Source organism: Anastrepha ludens, chromosome 2 (assembly GCF_028408465.1).
Source record: "Anastrepha ludens isolate Willacy chromosome 2, idAnaLude1.1, whole genome shotgun sequence".
Classification (NCBI taxonomy): Eukaryota; Metazoa; Arthropoda; class Insecta; order Diptera; family Tephritidae; genus Anastrepha; species Anastrepha ludens.
In genome coordinates this window covers 127,976,630-127,995,656 of record NC_071498.1, presented here as the reverse complement: position 1 = coordinate 127,995,656, position 19,027 = coordinate 127,976,630, and the positions used below count along the sequence as shown (strand labels likewise).

The following is a 19,027-nucleotide window of genomic DNA, read 5'->3' as shown; positions in this document are numbered from 1 at the left end:
TTTATTTGTATATCGGGCTCAATTTATTTGTGTTTGTCAGAAGTGAAAGTTCACATTATAGCTGGCCGAGAGAAGCAGAAGATTGCGCATATCGGGACACCACTACTATTGATGCTCAGTGAATTGACAGAATCAGGGGTGGAGCTTTGTTTCTGTAGAGTTTGGGAGTTTCTATTGATTTGGCCTACTCTTCCTTTTCACAAACTAGTAATTTTCCCTCCTTTGGTTATTACATTTTCGGGTCATGACGTTGCAGCGAATTCGGAAAATGCAATATTATATTCTATCATTCTCGAAGGCGATATGAGTAGACCAGCTGATTTGTCAATCGGTGAAAGAGTGCACATTAGGATGTCAGCACAAAATGAAATGACGAAAAGCCGTTCCATTCAAACCCCCATCGTATGCTTCTAACTCCTACGGCATGTCGGTTATTTGATGTAGCCATTGTATGAAACTTTTTAAGTAAAAAACACGTTTCTTCTTTCTATTTTTTTGCCTGGCACCTGGGTGTAAATTTGTGGCAGTCAATTGTGTGATAGTGCGAGTGCTTGGTATTTTCACTTGAGCTTATTGGCTGGGTTTCTTTGACTTAGAAAATTTACAATAAACATTTTTTTTAATATATATCTTAGACATGATAATGCTTGTTTATTGGGAAATATCTAAATTATATTAGTACGACATTTTTCAGACTTTTTGATACGATTTTTTATGAAATTTAACCATAAACTTCTTCTATTCGCTACTTTTCTGCTCGCTATTTCTACTCAACTAGCTTCACTAAAAATTTGCATACGAAAGCAACAAAAAAGTTATCGCGCAAGATTCGCCGCTAGCCAGTATGAATGATTATACCTCATTCAACTGGTATAACTCACTATTTTACAAACAAATACAGTTTTATGCAGCTCTATTCCAGCGTTGCCGAGATATGTTCATTTATACTAGTTGCTTCATCTATTCGCCACTTACTAACGCTTGGCGAGAAGATGTCTCATGTTACATAAAATAATGGATTAGGTGATTTCAGCTGTGAACATTTTTTGACCTGCCGTGATATTCTAATGTACAAAACGCTGTTCTGAGTTAAGTGTCACCACTTTTAATGATAACAAAGTTATCGTTATAACCTAATAGCATGTTTACACGGGCATTCCCAAATATGTTGTTCGCTCACTCAATTACTGTTGAAAATCTTTCTGTTTAAACTACCGATTCGTAATCAGAATTCATAGTTGTTCGTGCTTTTCCAGTTCTTTCAACCTTTCTGAAGCAAGTGATAATTTCATCCTATTAAGAAGTTGTTAGAACTGCTTTTGCAACTGGAGATCCAACCGTTTCTTTGGACTTACATTGGCCCTTCCATCAATTTCGAAGTGCTCTTTGCTATAAATTATTTTTTGATGATTTTTGTTTTTTTTTATTCTATTATGCAAAAAATTATTTATTTATTGGTTTAGCTTTAAGCTCCCGTTAAAAGTTAGACAAGACAATGATTTGTACATAAATTGTAGGGTAATTGAAACTGAAATACCGACCAAGGCTTGTTTATAGAAGGTGGTGTGATTAGAGTAGTTGATTGCTTATCAAGAATGATAGAATACACAATTGCACCTTCCGAATTCGCCGTGTCGTAAGAGCCCATGAATAAACGAGCAAAAGGAAGGACAGTTACTTGTTTGTGAGGAAGAAGAGTGGGCGAAAGCAAGGCAAACAACGAAACTTAAGAGATTATACGCACACGCACATACTTTCTGGCCACGGCGTCTTTCGCATAAAAACGCAAACAACAAATTGCATCTGGAGGATTCATATTAATTTATGCTTTTACACACCGCATTTCGTTTTCATTAGTTTGATTAGTTTAAAACTCACAAATCAGAATATAACCAAGTCATGCAATGAATTTTCACAAACACGTAATTTTTCCTACTTTTGATTGTTTTGTTCGTTTGCTTTGTATTGCGAAGGGAGCTGACGTCAGACTTATCAAAATCGCGAAAAATGAAGTAACTGTATAATATATACTCAATTCGCCTTGATTGCTTGTTATTCAACTCGCCCTTAGTTTTATAAATGTCAGTAAAACTAAATGACGAAAAGTCGTTGTTGTATTCTGATTGCGCGCCAAACCAAGACGAATGTGGTGTTGGTAAATCAGCTGATTTGTTTTTTTCCCCCCCTTTCGCTGTGTCCATGTGACTGTCAGCACAGGCGAATTCATTCTTTGTTTTTCGATCGTGATTTGAAACGAGAAACACACAATGATTCTGACGAATTGGGGACATTCGTTAGAACAAGTCTTCCGCATCGATGTCAGTACCATCAACTTCACCATTCAGCATGGAATACCCAGTGAAACAACCACATATAATTCCATCGATACTGTGGAGAATCAATACGAGATTGTCCACTATCCAACTGAATTCTTGAATTCGCTTGATTTGCCAGGCACGCCGCCGCACGTTCTTACATTGAAAATTGGCGTATCCATCATTTTTCTTCGAAACATAAATCCACCACGACATTGAAACGGAACCAGACTCTCAGTCAAGAAAATGATGAACAATGTTATCGAGGCAACAATTTTGACAGGAAAATTCAAAGGTGAAGACGTACTGTTGCCACGTATCCCAATGATCGCGACCGATATGCCATTCAAATTCAAACGTTTACAGTTCCCGGTGCGACTCGCTTTCGCAATGACTATTAACAAATCACAAGGACAAGTGTGGGGATTAATTTCGGAGAATCTATGCTTCTCACATGGACAGCTCTATGTGGCTTGCTCACGTGTCGGAAAACCTTCTGATTTATACGTCTACGCACCAGATATTGTGTAGCCCACAGCACGTCAATAAACATCGAATTGAAACTAAAATTTGTAATGTCACAATTTTTTCGAAATAAGCAAAATCAATAAAATTGTTAAGAAAGAATTGAATATTTGTGTACTGATTTTTCTTTAAAGTTATTTTTCTTAAAATTTTAGTTGTTGGCGTAGCAACGCGCGCCGGGTATAGCTAGTTTTATATATTTGTCATTCATTCAATTCTTTTATTGTCTTTATCTTGACAGTTCTAGTTTTAAAAATGTTGTTGTTCGTATGCTACCTTGAATGGATTCGTCTTGCATGAGACAATTCGTGCTCAATATTTTTACTTAAATAAAATTTTAATTTTTACGTAAATAAACGAACTACTAATGCGTGAGCGAATTATGAAAGACGCCGTCGAAAGCTAATTTATTTATTTTGCATTATTAAACTCAAAAATGTTGATAATCTCACATATGAAGCCCTAGCGAAACACTAAAGTGATACCTCCTCTCTTTCTTTCAGATCGCACAATAATATAAAATTCTGAAATTTGCATACTCGCTTAACTTCTAAAGTCAACAAATTACAACAACTGCCAAGCTAAGAAGTGATACATCTACATACATACATATAAATTAGAAAATTATGAATTTTAGTTTTATAATGACATCGGCGTTTGGCTGCTGTGCAGCATGTAGAAGATGATCGAAGCCTTTGCTAATAATTTAAGTAGTTATTTGGGTCGACATCTATTCTATTGGGCAGTGTCCCAACCGGAAGTGAACGGTCTCAACCTGCGTCTCACCGAATTAATTAACAAATTCCACGGCCCACTTGAACGTGGCGTTCAGGTGTTGGACCATCTGCTAACACTCGAAGAGGAGGATTTCAATGGCCATTGGGGCAGCGCATACACGCACAACTATGAGCCGGAATATGCGAGCAGTGATGGCAATCAGGAGGTACTACAGCCGGCAAGCCATCGTGAAGAACTGCCAACAGCAGCCAGAGTGTTAGCAGCGACGAGTGGAAATAGTGGAACTAATAACAACACAAACAACAACCGTATCTCCTCTTCAAATTCAAATAGTAAGTTTAATGAAATTAACATGAAACTAATAATTTTTCGATTTAGCCACTTATGGATTTGTGTGTGTAGGCATAGAAACCACATTCAAGGTATTTAAATTTTTACCTGGAAATTGGTAATGAATTTCAGTAGAGGTCAACAACTTTTTTGGTAGCATTCAGACAGATATGAACTGCCAATAAAAGTGGAAAATTAGTATGATAAGTTCAGCTGACGAAGATGACAACAAGAAAGAAGAATATAAGGAATACTCAATTTTACTATGTATCACGTTTGTGTGAATAAACTGAGCAAACAAACCTCCGATGCAATTCAAAAACACTCTATTTTGGTATTTAAATTCAAAAGACATTTGTGTAAAAGATAAAATAGAGTTCATTTATTTTTTATACCTATTGGACTGGTGAGCCTAGCGTTAGCTTATTAGGTATTTAACCCTCCGTTGGACACCTTTTTTCGTACTAATCGAGAATAATTTTTAAGAGGTTATATCCACAAATCGATAGAAAATTAAATTTGAGGAAGTTACCTGGTAGCTCAAGTCGTTAGCTAAAATAGAAATATGTTAAATTCACGTCCAAAGTCGAAAAAGTCTGGCCAGACCCGGGTGCCCAACGGAGGATTAATCACATAACCGTTGCTTGTAACAGAAATGATGAAGTGATTCAATTCAACGATTTCGCCTATTTCGACAGTTTTAGATTTGTGCCATTAAGTCATGAAATTCTGAATAGGATTATATCTTGGACGAGATAAACCAAACAGCATTAGACTGTTAACCGGCTCTCGGCGAATTTGAAGCAATCAGCTGATTTGCATACTTAACAGAGGATGTGACGGTGGTTTTTTTACGACAAAACTCACATTGTGTTAGGGATATACGAAAAAATCAACGCTGCCATTGCTCATGTCACATCGTTGCGTCTAAACAACAACTGATTCGATGAGTGTGTGAATGCGTGTGGTAAAAAAAATTTAGAAGATGTGGCCAATATCAGCCAATTAGAGAAATTACGTGCTTGTGAAAATTCAGTAAATGGCTTGGTAGTATTCTGATTTGTGACATTTAAACAAAGCAAACTAATGAAAACGAAGTGCCGCGTGTTAAATTGTGAACGACGAATGAATATAATGAATGAACCTGATAATCTATCATCCTTGGTGTAAAAAAAACGAGCACAATTCTGCTGCCGAATTCCCTATGACGTGGCAGCCAAAGTTACTCACACAATTTTCCTTCGGATCGCCAATCGTGTAATTTATCATACTTGCATCTGTGTAGGCAACAACCCGAATGCCTTTCGAAACAGTGTGAAGCATAGAGTCAGCAACGGGTCAAGTAGCCAAACCACGAAAACCGCGAAATTCGTGTTTTTCGTGCAAAAGCGCTAAGTGTGCTGCCGCGATGTTTTGTGTGCCACGCGACGAATAACGTCTGTCCACAGCTCACGCTTGTGGGAACTACTTCAGTCATAACGACTTTTCTGCTTCAGGCGTGAAGCGAAGGCGTTTAGAGTCCAGAGGCAGTACAAATATAGATTGCCACATTTTTATAGTGTTAAAAACTTAGTATTAACCGCTCCTAGCATTACATACCTCATGGACTTTCATTCGCTATAAGACAATACCCATATAGAACGTGTATGAAAATCCTTAGAGCTTTTTAATAATTTTAAGAAAAGATGTATGTTAAACCCCCTCCGCTTTAGGACTCAAAGTGCAATAAGTTCAGATTTGGCGATAAAAAAAATTCCTTGCAATATGGGTTTGATAGTGAAACAATTTTCCTCGGGCCATGAGCCCAAATCATTTATCACGTCTAAAGTTCACATTCAAATAGAGGCTTCACAAAGCAGGCTGAAACACAAACCGAGTAACTAAGAAAGATGCATTTTAATACACTTGTTTCGTAAATGTTGAGTTCTATAGATGAACTTCTAAAAGAGAACCAAGACTTAAGAGAACTAGAAAACAATTTAAGGTTGATCTTTACCCGAAACCAATAAGAAAATTAAGGTCTTAAAAAAATTTTACTGGGACACTGAAGACATAGTAAGCTCTGCTATCACCATAAAAGCGACTGGTTCTAGGGCATAAAGGCACCTCTTAAAGAAAGGATTTCCCCTGTCCTGTCTCTCAACGCTTAAAAACTGGGTTCGAACATAAGATTGTGTTCAAAGCATCAGCCATTTCATGAGAAATTCGAACCCTAGCTTTGAAGAGAAAACATTTGAACAAAGTTTTGAAGCAAAAGCAATCCAAAAAAAAAAGAAGATAACTATGACTAAAAAACTCAAAAAAGGAGCTGCTTTATTTCAAACTTATTTTTTTTATAATATACTATTTTACAAAATTTTGATTGAAATATCATATGAAATTCTTAGGTACTTTTACCTCATTTACTTCCTATGGGCCAAGACGTATTCATTAAAAGTGGTGGCACTAGACCAACAACAATGTTCTGTATGTTTGATTGCCAAGGAAAGTATTGGCAAAGTAGAACACAAAAAATGGATTCGCCTTGTTTCATTCTGGGCCGACAGCCACATGGACACGGCGAAAGAAAAAAATAAGTCAGCTGATTTACCGATACCACCGTTAATATGTAGATTAACCTTGCTATGGACTGATGGAAGCAAACTACTAACACATAGAACTCATTTCATACACAAATGTGAAATAAGCTTTATTGCCAATGGCTGGCTCATTGTGTACACTGATGTATGAAGTAGAAATTCCGTCAGCCCACGAACTGGATCAAATTTGAATCAATTGTTATTTTTGTTTTTTTTTTTATTTAAAATTTCTGTTTTATTTAAAGCTAATTTAATTGAATGGAATATATTTATTTTTTACAACATAATTTTATTCGATCCTGTATTTCTCGTTGCGATTGATGTGTGCACCCTTCATGGATTCAGAGTAGTTCTCTGAACTCCACTTCCTCAATAAATTTTAGTGTTTATCCTATTTTATATAGTTTTATATCCTTCTCTGGTAAAATATGTTTACCCAGGTGTTTATCCCGCTTATGCATCAGTGCTGGGTACGAAACCGGCAAATGCTTAGCGGTTTAATCCTCCTCCCTACAGAACCTGTGAGTTTCATTGGAATATATTTCCAGGTTGGTAAGATGATAATTCAATCTACAATGCCCTGTTCAAATTCCTGTGATGGCTCTAAAATTATTCGCCTTTAATTCCATACAATCTTTGGGTAAGCAAATTGGGTAAGTTTAAAGCTACCTATCATTGATTTTTATTGCGATAAATCCGATAGATTGTCCTAATATGATTTCTTCTCGTTTTTTACTTCCGCAATAAAGAAGGAAGCTGCAAAGTGGGAACACAGCCCCGTTCCTCTGTAATTTATCTGTAATTATCTGCCATTTCGTTCCCAGCAATTTCTAGATGTTCTGAAATCCGTAGGATACGTACCTGATTGTTTTGGCCTAAGATATTCAGCTCATGAAATCATTCTAGCACCAGTTTTGAAGTAGCTTAGAAAGGGCTGAGAGCCTTGTTTGCTGCCTGGCTGGGTATCAGTAAGGACTGTTGCTGTGTTACTGTTGCTTGGTTGCGTTCCCGCTTAAAGAGAGCGCACTTTTCTATTACCAGCGGCGACAAACCTCCGTAAACTGTACACACGCCACGCCTAATTTGCCGATTATATTTTCAGTGCACCTCCGTAAAAACGCATTCAAAATGCTTCACACAAAATAAAAACAAACACTGCTCAAATAGCAGCTATGGGAGTAGCTGTAGAGCAACAGAAGTGAGAGTAGCAGCGGTCGCTGGAGTAAACATGAATAATTTCGCACGTAGCACTCCGGCTGATTCCAAGTTTTCCGCAACTTCTCCAACTACAGAGAGTGGTGAACATTGTTTTTTACTATTACCCTGAGCTACTACTAGCAATACCGAAACGTAGCTTGAAGCGGAGTAAAACAGTTGATTACGCGTTTTGCTCTACCTGCTCCACTACTCATCTGTTCACGTTCAGAGTAGTAGTGAGAGCAAAAATGAAAACTAGGAATTAGCGGCGCAATTTCAATCACTGCGCATAGCTCCTGCCATGCATACTCATAGTAACTTCGCTAGTGTTAGTTAATGACTGTTTGTTTCATCGAGCAATTCTCCCGGACTACATCCAGTGCAGTAATTTCAGCGTACATCCGCAATTGATTTACACCTCATACTAATTTTTTTTCAAATGTTCTACCCAAGAATTTTACTTCCTTTTTTGTACTTTTACCTCCATTTCATCTAAGTAAATTGCTTTTGGCCTCACAAGTACACACAAACAAATTTTTCATAGTCAATTCTTGCTTAAACAGTTAAGTGTTAGTCTAAGAGAACTACAGATATCCCTTGTATAACGCGGTCTTATACAACGCGGTTTCGATATAACGCGATTTGGAAAAATTAGGTTTCAGTACGCGAAATTTAGGCTTATATAATGCGAAGGGGAAAATACATAATTATAAAATCTGGTAACACTAATTTGCGTACCACATATTTATAATATGTAATGTATTTTTAATGTAAACCGAGAATTACCCTTTTTTGCCTTAGATAGATAGAATAGATATTAATCTAGCACCTTATTACGAAATTGAAAAGGAGCTTAAAAAAACCACCCACCAAAAACTGATAACAGATTTTGCAATTATAAAACCAGTAGAAGAACCACAAGGTCCCATAACTAGTTTCTTATCCAATAGCGAAAACTATGTTGAAGAAATATCTTCTGATGAAGCTATTGCTCCCCCAAAACGCCCACGTGCAAAGATCTTTGAAGACAGTGAAACAGATTAATTACCATATGAAGTTTGAAGAATAACAATAAAGTTTTTAATAAACCTTTAATTTGTTTTAGTTTGATTTTAAATTTTTTGTTTTGTGTTTTTAATTGTATTATAAAGTCTGAACTTTAGTATTGAGTTGAAATAGATGTGCATCTGTTATTTTGTATGTATTTTATTTAAAAAAAATCCTATTGGAACATAACCCCCAAATTTATATGAAAACTATGTTTTAGATAACGCGGAATTACATAACGCGCAATTCTTCTGGAACGTAACTATCGCGTTATACGAGGGATACCTGTATTTTATCTTTGATTGACGAGTTGATGAGGAAATGGTCAAGCTTTTGCTTACCGCCTACTCTCTTCTGTCTCTAATTAAATTTTTAATAGCGCGGGGTGTGGCGCATGAGACCTTGTTAGCGTTTTGAAGGCCACAATCACTAAAATTTTAGTTATTTGTTGATTTATCAACAAAAGCAAAAAAAACACTGAAAACCTTTGACAAATATGGAAAATGGGAGAAGGCAATGAGAAGAGTCAATACTTAAAGCGTAGACAAATAGCGAACAAACCGGCCAAACAGTAAAATTAATGTATTGATAAATATAAAGCATATTTTTAACAAAACCTTGCATAATAGCAAAGCGAAGTGAATATATTATTGAAACCAACTAAGTACGCACAGATACGTGCAGAAAAATTGGGGCAAATAAAAAAATTGTTGTTTTATAGTTTTCTTTTGCACGTAATGAAGTCGCATTTCTTGCGCCAGAGCTGTCAAATTATTGTGTTATTTTCTCAACAGTTGTATTCTGACCAGGCGAATGCGTGACGTTTCCTGCGCTCTACGAAAAGTGAGGGTGTCTCATGTGATATATGGCCCAGTACGGTTTGATTATGATAACTACCGCATTCGATACAGACAGACTTATGTTGTCAGATACATTAAAGCGCAAAAAATTCGATGGTACGGTCACATTCTGCGAATGATCAACCAAACAAGGCTACAAGGCGGCAGAAAAAAGGTCTTCTCAGACATACTGCTGGCGGCATCTCCTGACAAACAGCGGGAACTTAGTTGCGCGCGTAATAAATATTGATTTCAAGAACATTGAATGAATAAAAAATGGAGAGATAACATAGAAGATGTCATAAGAACTATGGGCATATCTGATGCCAAAAGAAAAGTTGAAGACAGAGGGGAATGGCCATGGCCCGGAACAGCCGTATTTATATTCGGCCAAGCATTCCTGCTATCCCTCCAGCAGCATTCCACGTGAATGTATGGGCAATATTTCTGCTGCTACCACAACAACAGCAACATTATTTTTACTTAGGTATTCACCTTTACCTATCTATGCAAAATAAGTGCCGAGGATCAAAAAAATATCAGCTTAGCATTTGCGACAGGGTTTCAAAAATTTATAAGTGCTGCACTACTACGCCTTTTATTAGGTGCCTCGAATGAGTCCACACATTTATGTTCTACAAAACTTATTTTGGTGATTTCTTAATATATCCTAGGAGTGATAGTCAGTGATATTCATTCCCACGATAGTCCAGCATACATCACCGGAATGGCCCAGATTTCAAAGTATTATCCAAAAGTGTACGTGGAGATTATCTGAAAGAATCGGATCGCACTACTTTCCGCATAACTGGCTGATTATATCATATATAAGTTAAAAAACAACAGGGTTTTTCTATCTTAAATAACAATATTTTCTGATTTTCCTTTTAGAGCAGTAAAACCATATGCAAATAAGGGGAAAATACCCATTTGGTCCCCCGCCTCTTTTAAAAAAAAGGGGTATAAGGGGGGGGGGGGGGGGGGGGGGGTATTCTACTTTCTAAAAGTGAAAACCTCATTTGGCGGCGGCTTATAGTTTTTAAGTTATTTGAGTTTAAAAATTGTAAAATTGACCAAGAATCCTCCTATTTTGGTTACTACAACCAGCCGAAGTGCTGCCAGACATCGTATAAATAAACAATTTTAGAAGATAATAAATGAATAGAAATACAAAATTTTACAAATTATTTCTATATTATATACGTCTATTCATATATATATATATATATCGCCGCAGCCGAAAATTTGGAATAAAAAATCGTCTATGCTGTCCACAGTATTTTTGCGTAAAACTTTCTTCTGCGTAGGCGGCCTTCGGCCGCACTTCAAAAAAATAACCCTCATCAGTCCAACTCCGGCTACGCAATCCACAGTATTTTTGCGTAGTACTCCTTTTCGCGTAGGAATTTACGTGAAGCGGAACTGTATTTCGAAAATCATATCGATATTGTATTTATATATATTTATGAACTCAATATATACACCTTAGAGGTTGTAAACCCCCATTCCCTCATTATTCTAACAAAAAAGAGTGTGTGGAAATTATGTTCCTATGTTGCTTCGTTTTCAATCGCATTCTATTTTTTTATTATTTTTTGCTTCTGGCAGCACTCCATTCAGCCATGCTTTTCAGTTATTGTAAATTTAGCTGGCGCGTCAAGTGCATAGATGACTAGATGTGAAACTCTTTTTCTCGTGAGAGCGCTGAAAAATGTGCATTTTTTATAACATTTTCCAATATTGCCACACCGGTAGAAACATGAATTGGGTATTTTTTAAACAAAGGTCTGGACTTTTTAGTTTCCACACCACCATTGAAGTTAGTATTTAGTGTGCGGTTGCCCAATAGCCTTATATCACTCGTAAACACCTACATATACTAAAAATAAGCGCAATCCGTATGAAATATGTACATAAATAAGCCAAAAATTTAAAAATTTATATGTAAATGAAATTATTTAAAACTGATATACATAAGTAATTTAATAATAATAAAGTTATGAACCCGAAAAACATAAGTTATAATTAAAAACATCACTTATTGCGATTTTTTAATATAACACCGAAATTGGGTAACAAAAAACAAATTCTCAAACAACGAACAGAATAAGTTAAAGCAGATTACCTTCAATTTTTGTAAAATATCTCAAACACAAATTCAGTTCCCTGACCTACGCTTTTCAACCATAGAATATTTACGTATATACAAATTTACATAAACCAACATACAGTTTTCAATAAAACTACATTATGTACATAAGACTAATTAAAAGTAGAAGTCGAATAACGAGCTTTGGATTATACAAACTCACTTAAATTAAAATTATTACATTTCAATTGAATTAATTTCAAGAAACATAATTATAAACATTTCAACACGTCATTTCTCCATTAAGCAAAAACGAACTGTTTTCGGCGGTTTTCGGTATTTTTGGCGCGTTTCTTCTGGCAGTCTGCCATTTCGCCTATCAGCTGTTCAAAATCCCATAATGTGTGAGTGCTGCCAAGTTTTGAAACGTCCTCATGGGCGCGCTCTCTCTCAAAATGAATAAGTTTCACATCTAGTTATCTATGTCAAGTGTTTGCAAGTTATAAATGCAATTTAAATTGTTAATTTATGGTATATATCAATAAAAAGAGTTAAAAACGTGTGTGTATGTTAATGTTGTTTGAATATTTATTAAAATAAATGTGATAAGTGCACTTATTGTATCAAAATTTGGTGAAGGTAAAAGACAAATTTTATCAACAAATAACTTAAAAACTATTATTAACTGAATAGTGTTGGTGCTAGTTTTAGCAAAATAAGCTCGAAATCAACATCTCCTATGAATTTCATTGGAAAATTCGTAATATTTCTCTCAAAACAAGTGAGGGGATACTGCATGGAGTCGGAGCCCAAATAAGTTAAACTAAACGTTGAAAACAAACATTTTTTTATAGCAAGCAAATACTACATTTTTGATATAACTCATTTTATTTTTTCAAATCATGCAATTTTCGACTTATGCCATACTTAAGTTTTTACATTCAGCATTCCTACACATCTTGCAACTCTGTTAACGTACACTATGACTATTCCACTCATACACATTTGCTGTGAACATTGAAAGTAAATCTAGTTCAGTCTGTGCTGCCACACACCACCAGTTCAAGAAAAAAAATTAAATAGCTTTATTATTTGACAATAAAATCGTCCATGGCTGTACTAGCTTGTAACGGTGGATGTAGTAGCTTTTAACGGCGGTAACAAACGCCGTAAAAAATATATAACATTTAAAAAATATTAAATTGCAAGCACTTACCGCATCGAACTCAAATTAAATGCTGCGGCAGTCTCCAATAAATTGGCAGCACTAGCAAAGCCCTAATTGTCGTTTCTCTTATGCACGAAATTCTCAAAGCAGAAATGCAGTGCAAAAGCAAATAGTCTTGATTGAAATGTATTAAAAATGGCAGCGATAGAGAAAACTTATGAAAAAACAGTAAAAGTGTAGATAAATAATAATTTTTATGGAACAATTGTTAAAGAAAGGAAGAAAATACTGTTGCTTTGAATTATTATGTTCGATATTGATTTGTTGGTGCTTAAACAATTCCAGTGATTTCCTGTGAAACCATTGCAAGTTTTTGTGTATACTTTTATTCCCCCCACCAATAATACTCAATCCTTGGTGCAGCACCTTTTTCAATGGCAAATAACAGTAGGCTTTCGCTGAAGTCTATTAACAAGCGGAACCAGGAGGCGATGTCGCATTCACAAATGAATGCCTGGATAAATGGTAGGTGTAAGAGATACTTGCCAACAGCGGATTGCTATAAATAACGAGCTACATATTTTGTTTAACTAACTACATACATATATGTATGCATGCAATGAACCTTAAGTTGCATTCGTATTGATTTTTTTCACGACTCCATTGCAATTTTCTGCTTGATATGTGTCGGTAAGCGAATATTGTGGGGACAAGATGAAAAATGAGTGCGTTAAATTGAAGTAGTTAGTGAAAGTTTAGGCAATTCGACGAAAAGTATTACAACGAAGGAGATGAGTTTATTTCGAAAAGGTGAAAATCACATTTTTGAAATAAAGAATAGTATTACTATGTAAAAACATAATTTTGAGTTTTATTACAAAACTGGGACACTATATAACAAAAGTTAAAGTGATGAACTTAGACATAACTCTAACCAATTAGGGCTTCGGCGCAGGTGCGAACATCTGCCAGTTAAATTCTGAAATGTTAAGCAGGCATAGTGCAATGTCTGAATGTCATAAAGAAACGCATGGTTCTATTGGCCAGAGGAGTAAACTCCAAAACATGAATTGTTGTTGCACGAACTTCATAATCATCAATGGTGTACGAGTAATAACGTCACTTGCTTTGTACTAAATTTCATTCCATTTGTTTATTGTACGATCACACGCTTGAAAGCAGATGTTTTTCTTGCTGCCAAAATGTTACAGGTGAACATTTATTCAGTAAAAGATTGCAACTTCCCCTCCAAATGAAATGTCACTATGTCTATGCACACCGATTAATAAGGAAGAAAGAATCGGCTATGTATTTGGCCCCAGAGTTGTATCATATTTAACGAGAAATTTGGCTTAGATGGAAAAATGGTAAATATGAAAATGATTAGGCACGAAAGCATTTAAAAATATTTCTTTCCAAAAAAGTTATAAATATATGAATATAACAGTGTTGGTTAGATTTTTTTTTGTATATTTTTAAATGAAAGACGGTCAGCCGACGCGTAGGAAAGACATCGGTGTAACAGGAGAAATGCAGAACTGGACAATGCACGTAGCTGCCGCGCATTTCCTAGTAATAAGCATACACGGAAAAATTAACCGACAATTACTGATAAGCTAAATTTTCTATACACCCTCAACGTTCAATCGATTTAAAATAAAATAGGCATATAGAAAAACTCACTTGAGAGAAATACATCAAATGCTGAGCGCCACTCGGATACATCACAACAAAATATTAACCTATTTTTTTTTTTTTTTAAATATATATTTTGAAGATATTTAAGCATATAAACAATCTAGAAAAAGGAAAAAAGTTAGAATTTGACTTGTATAATGAGTAAAAACACCACCAAGTCAGCGGCATTTAATAAAGCGGCGAAAGGGAATTTCGATTTTCGAAAATTATTTCGTGCTAACACAACTAAATTGAATTGTAAACATGCTCGTGTGTTATCTAGGTTTCAAGTTTACTAATCTCTTATCTACACAACTGTGTTTGCAAATATTATCGTTACAGTGGAAACGCTAAACAATGGCAATAGTCTATCGCCGCCATACAACAATTCCTCAAATTGTCACCATCAACAGCAACAACGCAGCGCCATGGTTGCATTAGGTGCTGGTTCCTCAGCAGGTGGTGGCGGCAGCAGCGGCGGCGGCGGCAGTGGATCTACTAGCGGTACTAGCAGCATTGCAACGGGCAGCGGTGAGCATAATATACAAATAACGCAGCCAATCAGCGCACCGTCGTCGCCACTTGCATCGCCGGGTGCTATTAGCACTTCAGCGCTCTTCTGTTTGCCATCGAGTTCATCGAATGCTATAACTGGCGGTAGCAGTAGCAGCGGTGGTAGTGGCAGTGGTTCATATGTTTGTACAGCTGGAGCGGCCAATCAGTCAAACAATTCAGCTACAAATGCAGTTGATACGGCCGACCCCAACTGGCAGGCCACCAAGGCGACGGTACTCGAGCGCAACGCCGCTATGTTTAATAATGAATTGATGTCGGATGTAAAATTTGCTGTGGGAGGAGAATTCGGTATGTTACACAACTCAATTGTAAATGTTCCAAAGTAAAAGTGCTTTTAAATTGTTTATACCAGCGGATTGCGTGCAAATTATACCGGCGCATAAGTATATCCTGGCCACGGGCAGTTCGGTGTTCTACGCTATGTTTTATGGTGGACTGGCCGAGAACAAACAGGAAATTAAAGTGCCTGACGTCGAGCCATCAGCGTTTTTAACGCTGCTAAGGTATAGCGGTGTATTGAAATTCAAATTGAATATTTTATATATTAAGGTGTTTGTTTCCCTTTCTATTGGTTTTCCCTATAGATACCTATATTGTGATGAGATTCAATTGGAACCTGATAACATTTTAGCTACGTTGTATGCGGCCAAAAAGTATATTGTGCCACATTTGGCACGCGCTTGCGTCAATTATTTAGAGGTCAAATTGACAGCAAAAAACGCCTGTCTACTTCTCAGTCAATCGCGTCTTTTCGAAGAGCCCGAGTTGATGCAGCGTTGCTGGGAAGTAATCGATGCACAAGTACGTAAATACACTTATTTTACCCTTCAATATAGCGCCCAAGCAAAATGATAAGCGCATTAGCTTAATAGAAACCAGTTTATTATTAATATTATTTATTTAACGAATTGGTGTCCTTTTGTGCCGATTATTTATCAACTCTTTTTTGGGCTTGTGCTAAATATTTATCTACTTTACGCTTATAGGCCGAAATGGCGATTAAATCGGAAGATTTTGTTGACATCGACCTGAAGACATTCGAGTCGATATTGTCGCGCGAGACGCTCAACTGCAAGGAGATCCATCTCTTTGAAGCAGCGCTCAATTGGGCTCTGAATGCTTGCCAGAAAATGGGAATTGATGCGAATTCACAGAATAAGCGCAGCATGTTGGGTCAAGCATTGCATTTAATACGTATGCCAACCATGACGTTGGAGGAGTTTGCAAATGGCGTCGCCCAAACGGGCATACTCACATCACAAGAGACTATTGATATATTTTTGCATTTTACCGCACAATCCAAACCGCATTTAAGTTTTTCAACACGCCCGCGTGCCGGTCTCAAAACACAAGTCTGTCATCGTTTTCAGTCATGCGCTTATCGCTCGAACCAATGGCGTTATCGCGGACGCTGTGACTCAATACAGTTCTCGGTAGATCGTAGGTAAGTATTGGACTAAGTAAAAATTATATTACTATTTTTAAGCAACACCTCTTATTCCCCTAGAATTTTCATTGTCGGTTTCGGCCTGTATGGTTCCTCGACTGGTGCTGCTAATTATAAAGTAAAAATCGAACTGAAACGTCTCGGACGCACCCTCGCCGAAAATGAAACAAAATTTTTCTCTGATGGCTCAAGCAATACATTCCATGTGTTCTTCGAAAATCCCATACAGATTGAGCCCGAATGCTACTACACCGCCTCGGTAATACTGGATGGCAATGAGTTGAGCTTTTTCGGCCAAGAGGGCATGTCCGAAGTGTGCATGGGCAATGTAACATTCCAGTTCCAATGCTCATCAGAGAGTACAAACGGCACCGGCGTACAGGGTGGCCAAATACCCGAACTGATATTTTACGGGCCCACAATTGTGACGGCCTTGAATTCACCCACTAATTCGCTGTGCCCCACGCCAATCGGAGCTGGTAGCAGCGGCGGCGACACGGGAGGTAGTGGCGCCTCGGTTGGCGGCGGCTTACACGTAAATTGTGATGACTTATTAGGCAGCGGTGGTAGTGATGGGGGTGGCGCCTTGAGTGCATGAGAAATGGCAGAGTATTGCAAGGGCGATGAATTGGAGCTATTTTGAAGGTGAAAACAAGGAGAACAAATAATGGCAACCTATGGTTTTTCAATGTGAAATTTAGTGTAAAACTGAGATGAATAAATAGTGTAAAGCAAGAAGTGAGCGAATAGACAACCAAATACAATTAAATACAGGCATTATTTACAAAAATACTTGAAACAAAACAAAGCAATGCCGAAATTTTATTCAGCGCGTAGGGCAATGTGAATGTCAAAACATTGCAGTTAAAGATGAAACGAAAAAATTACATAAACTGATTAACATTTACAAAATAATTCATTAAAGTGTCTAAGAAAAGTGTAAGCAAAGAAAAATAAGGCAATCAAATTTGGTAAAAACAAATTCTAAAAGCATAAAAGAAACACTAAGCAAAATATATAACTGAAATATGTATTGCATACGATTTTGAAAGACTTGTAGAATGTAGTATTTTGGATGAGACGTAAACGTAAACGTAAACCTGGCAAAAAAAAGTAAACAAAAAAGCAATTGCATATTACATACCTAGTGGAAGTCATGCATTTGACATAAACGAAGAAAGAAACATTTTACTACAAAGTTACTTATTTATCTATATTAGTATTTATGAAATCATTAACTACGCAGAGCCAAGTTATGAGTAGGGCGCAATAATATTATATTTAAAATTTGCATACATATTGACACACTAATACACATATACAACCATATAAATGCTGCTTAAAGGGCAAAATAACACCTTTTCCAATAGTTTTTTCATATACCCGAAAGGAAAGAAGAAGAAGAAAAAAGTAAAATTAAAAACAAAAAAAAAACAATTTATGCTTATCTAAAATACCATCTATTCATACATTTGAAACTAGAATGCAAAAATATATGCACAGTTTTTGGCGAAAGAGCATTAATGTAGTCAAATGAGTTGAGTTTGCAAGCAGTTAAAGAGTTTCATTAGTAAACCAAATACAATTATAACTTATAGTCGAAGAAATATTGTAATTAGCGCACTCTCGTAGAATTTTAGCGTTTGTCTTACGTGTATTCGAAGCGTACATACATACATATAATCACTACCGGAAAAGTTAATGGTTTTTAATCTCTGTACAACTGCATTGTCATCATTTAAGGACTTGCATTTATTTTGAATTTTTCACTGCTTATTTGTTTTTGTTTGTTTTTTTTTTTGTTTTGCTTCTCTTTGGTTGTATGGTGTTGTTGCGTTTCAGTCTTAAGATGGAAATAGAAATGGAAAGGCCAGCAAGCAGTTAATGCAACACTCAATCAATGCACAAATTATAATATAAATGATTTTTGCTTAAGTCAAAAGCAATTTTGTGCTTTTTGCGCTTTTATTTTATCTAATATGCTTTTTTGTACGAAAAGGAAGGATACTCCTTTTTTTAGTTTCGGTAGCTGCTATGTAGTAAGTTCTTTTTAATCTCATTTAATCTAAACTATGAATAAAGATATTAAAGATTTTTGAATTACTTTTAATTGCCTGTTTTTATTATGTCGATTGGTCCACTGCAATAACGGCACAACTCAAATTATAACAACAATTTTCAGTAGAGTCAATCAAAGCTTTCACTTTTCATAGATTAATAATTATATGTTTTGGAATAAATGCGCTCCCAGTCAGCTTGGTAACAAGTAAACCTATCGAGGTCGATGTTCCAGAGGAAAATTTGGTTATTTATGAACCCAATCGGCCGCATGGTTGCTAAATGGTTGGTGCGTGACTACCATTAGGGAGTGCGCAGCTTTGAATATCCGTGCATGAAACAGCAAAATGATGGAAAAAGCAGGCAGGTCCCTCTGTTTATGGAACAAACTAAAGACGTACGCCGCATATAGGAGGAGCAGCTCGGTCAAGCACCCAAAAAG

The 19,027-nt window shown here is 36.4% G+C and overlaps 2 protein-coding genes across 5 annotated transcripts in view; one reads left to right on the top strand and one right to left on the bottom strand.

Annotated features, from left to right (window-relative positions):
* Positions 1-18,637, top strand: part of LOC128855316 (BTB/POZ domain-containing protein 6-B) — a 45,618-nt gene extending 26,981 nt beyond the window's left edge. For 2 of the 4 annotated variants that reach the window (XM_054090120.1, XM_054090119.1), the window contains exons 2-7: positions 3,344-3,910; positions 14,847-15,368; positions 15,433-15,583; positions 15,665-15,881; positions 16,067-16,524; positions 16,588-18,637. In XM_054090120.1, coding sequence (XP_053946095.1) covers positions 3,523-3,910; positions 14,847-15,368; positions 15,433-15,583; positions 15,665-15,881; positions 16,067-16,524; positions 16,588-17,125 — 2,274 coding nt within the window. In that variant the 5' untranslated portion in view covers positions 3,344-3,522 and the 3' untranslated portion in view covers positions 17,126-18,637. Of the gene's footprint in view, positions 1-3,343; positions 3,911-12,964; positions 13,353-14,647; positions 14,763-14,846; positions 15,369-15,432; positions 15,584-15,664; positions 15,882-16,066; positions 16,525-16,587 lie in introns of those variants that run through there. The other 2 variants (XM_054090123.1, XM_054090122.1) reach the window with 2 other exon arrangements.
* Positions 1-19,027, bottom strand: part of LOC128855317 (transcription factor IIIB 90 kDa subunit) — a 94,949-nt gene that overhangs the window by 70,471 nt on the left and 5,451 nt on the right. The window lies entirely within an intron of this gene.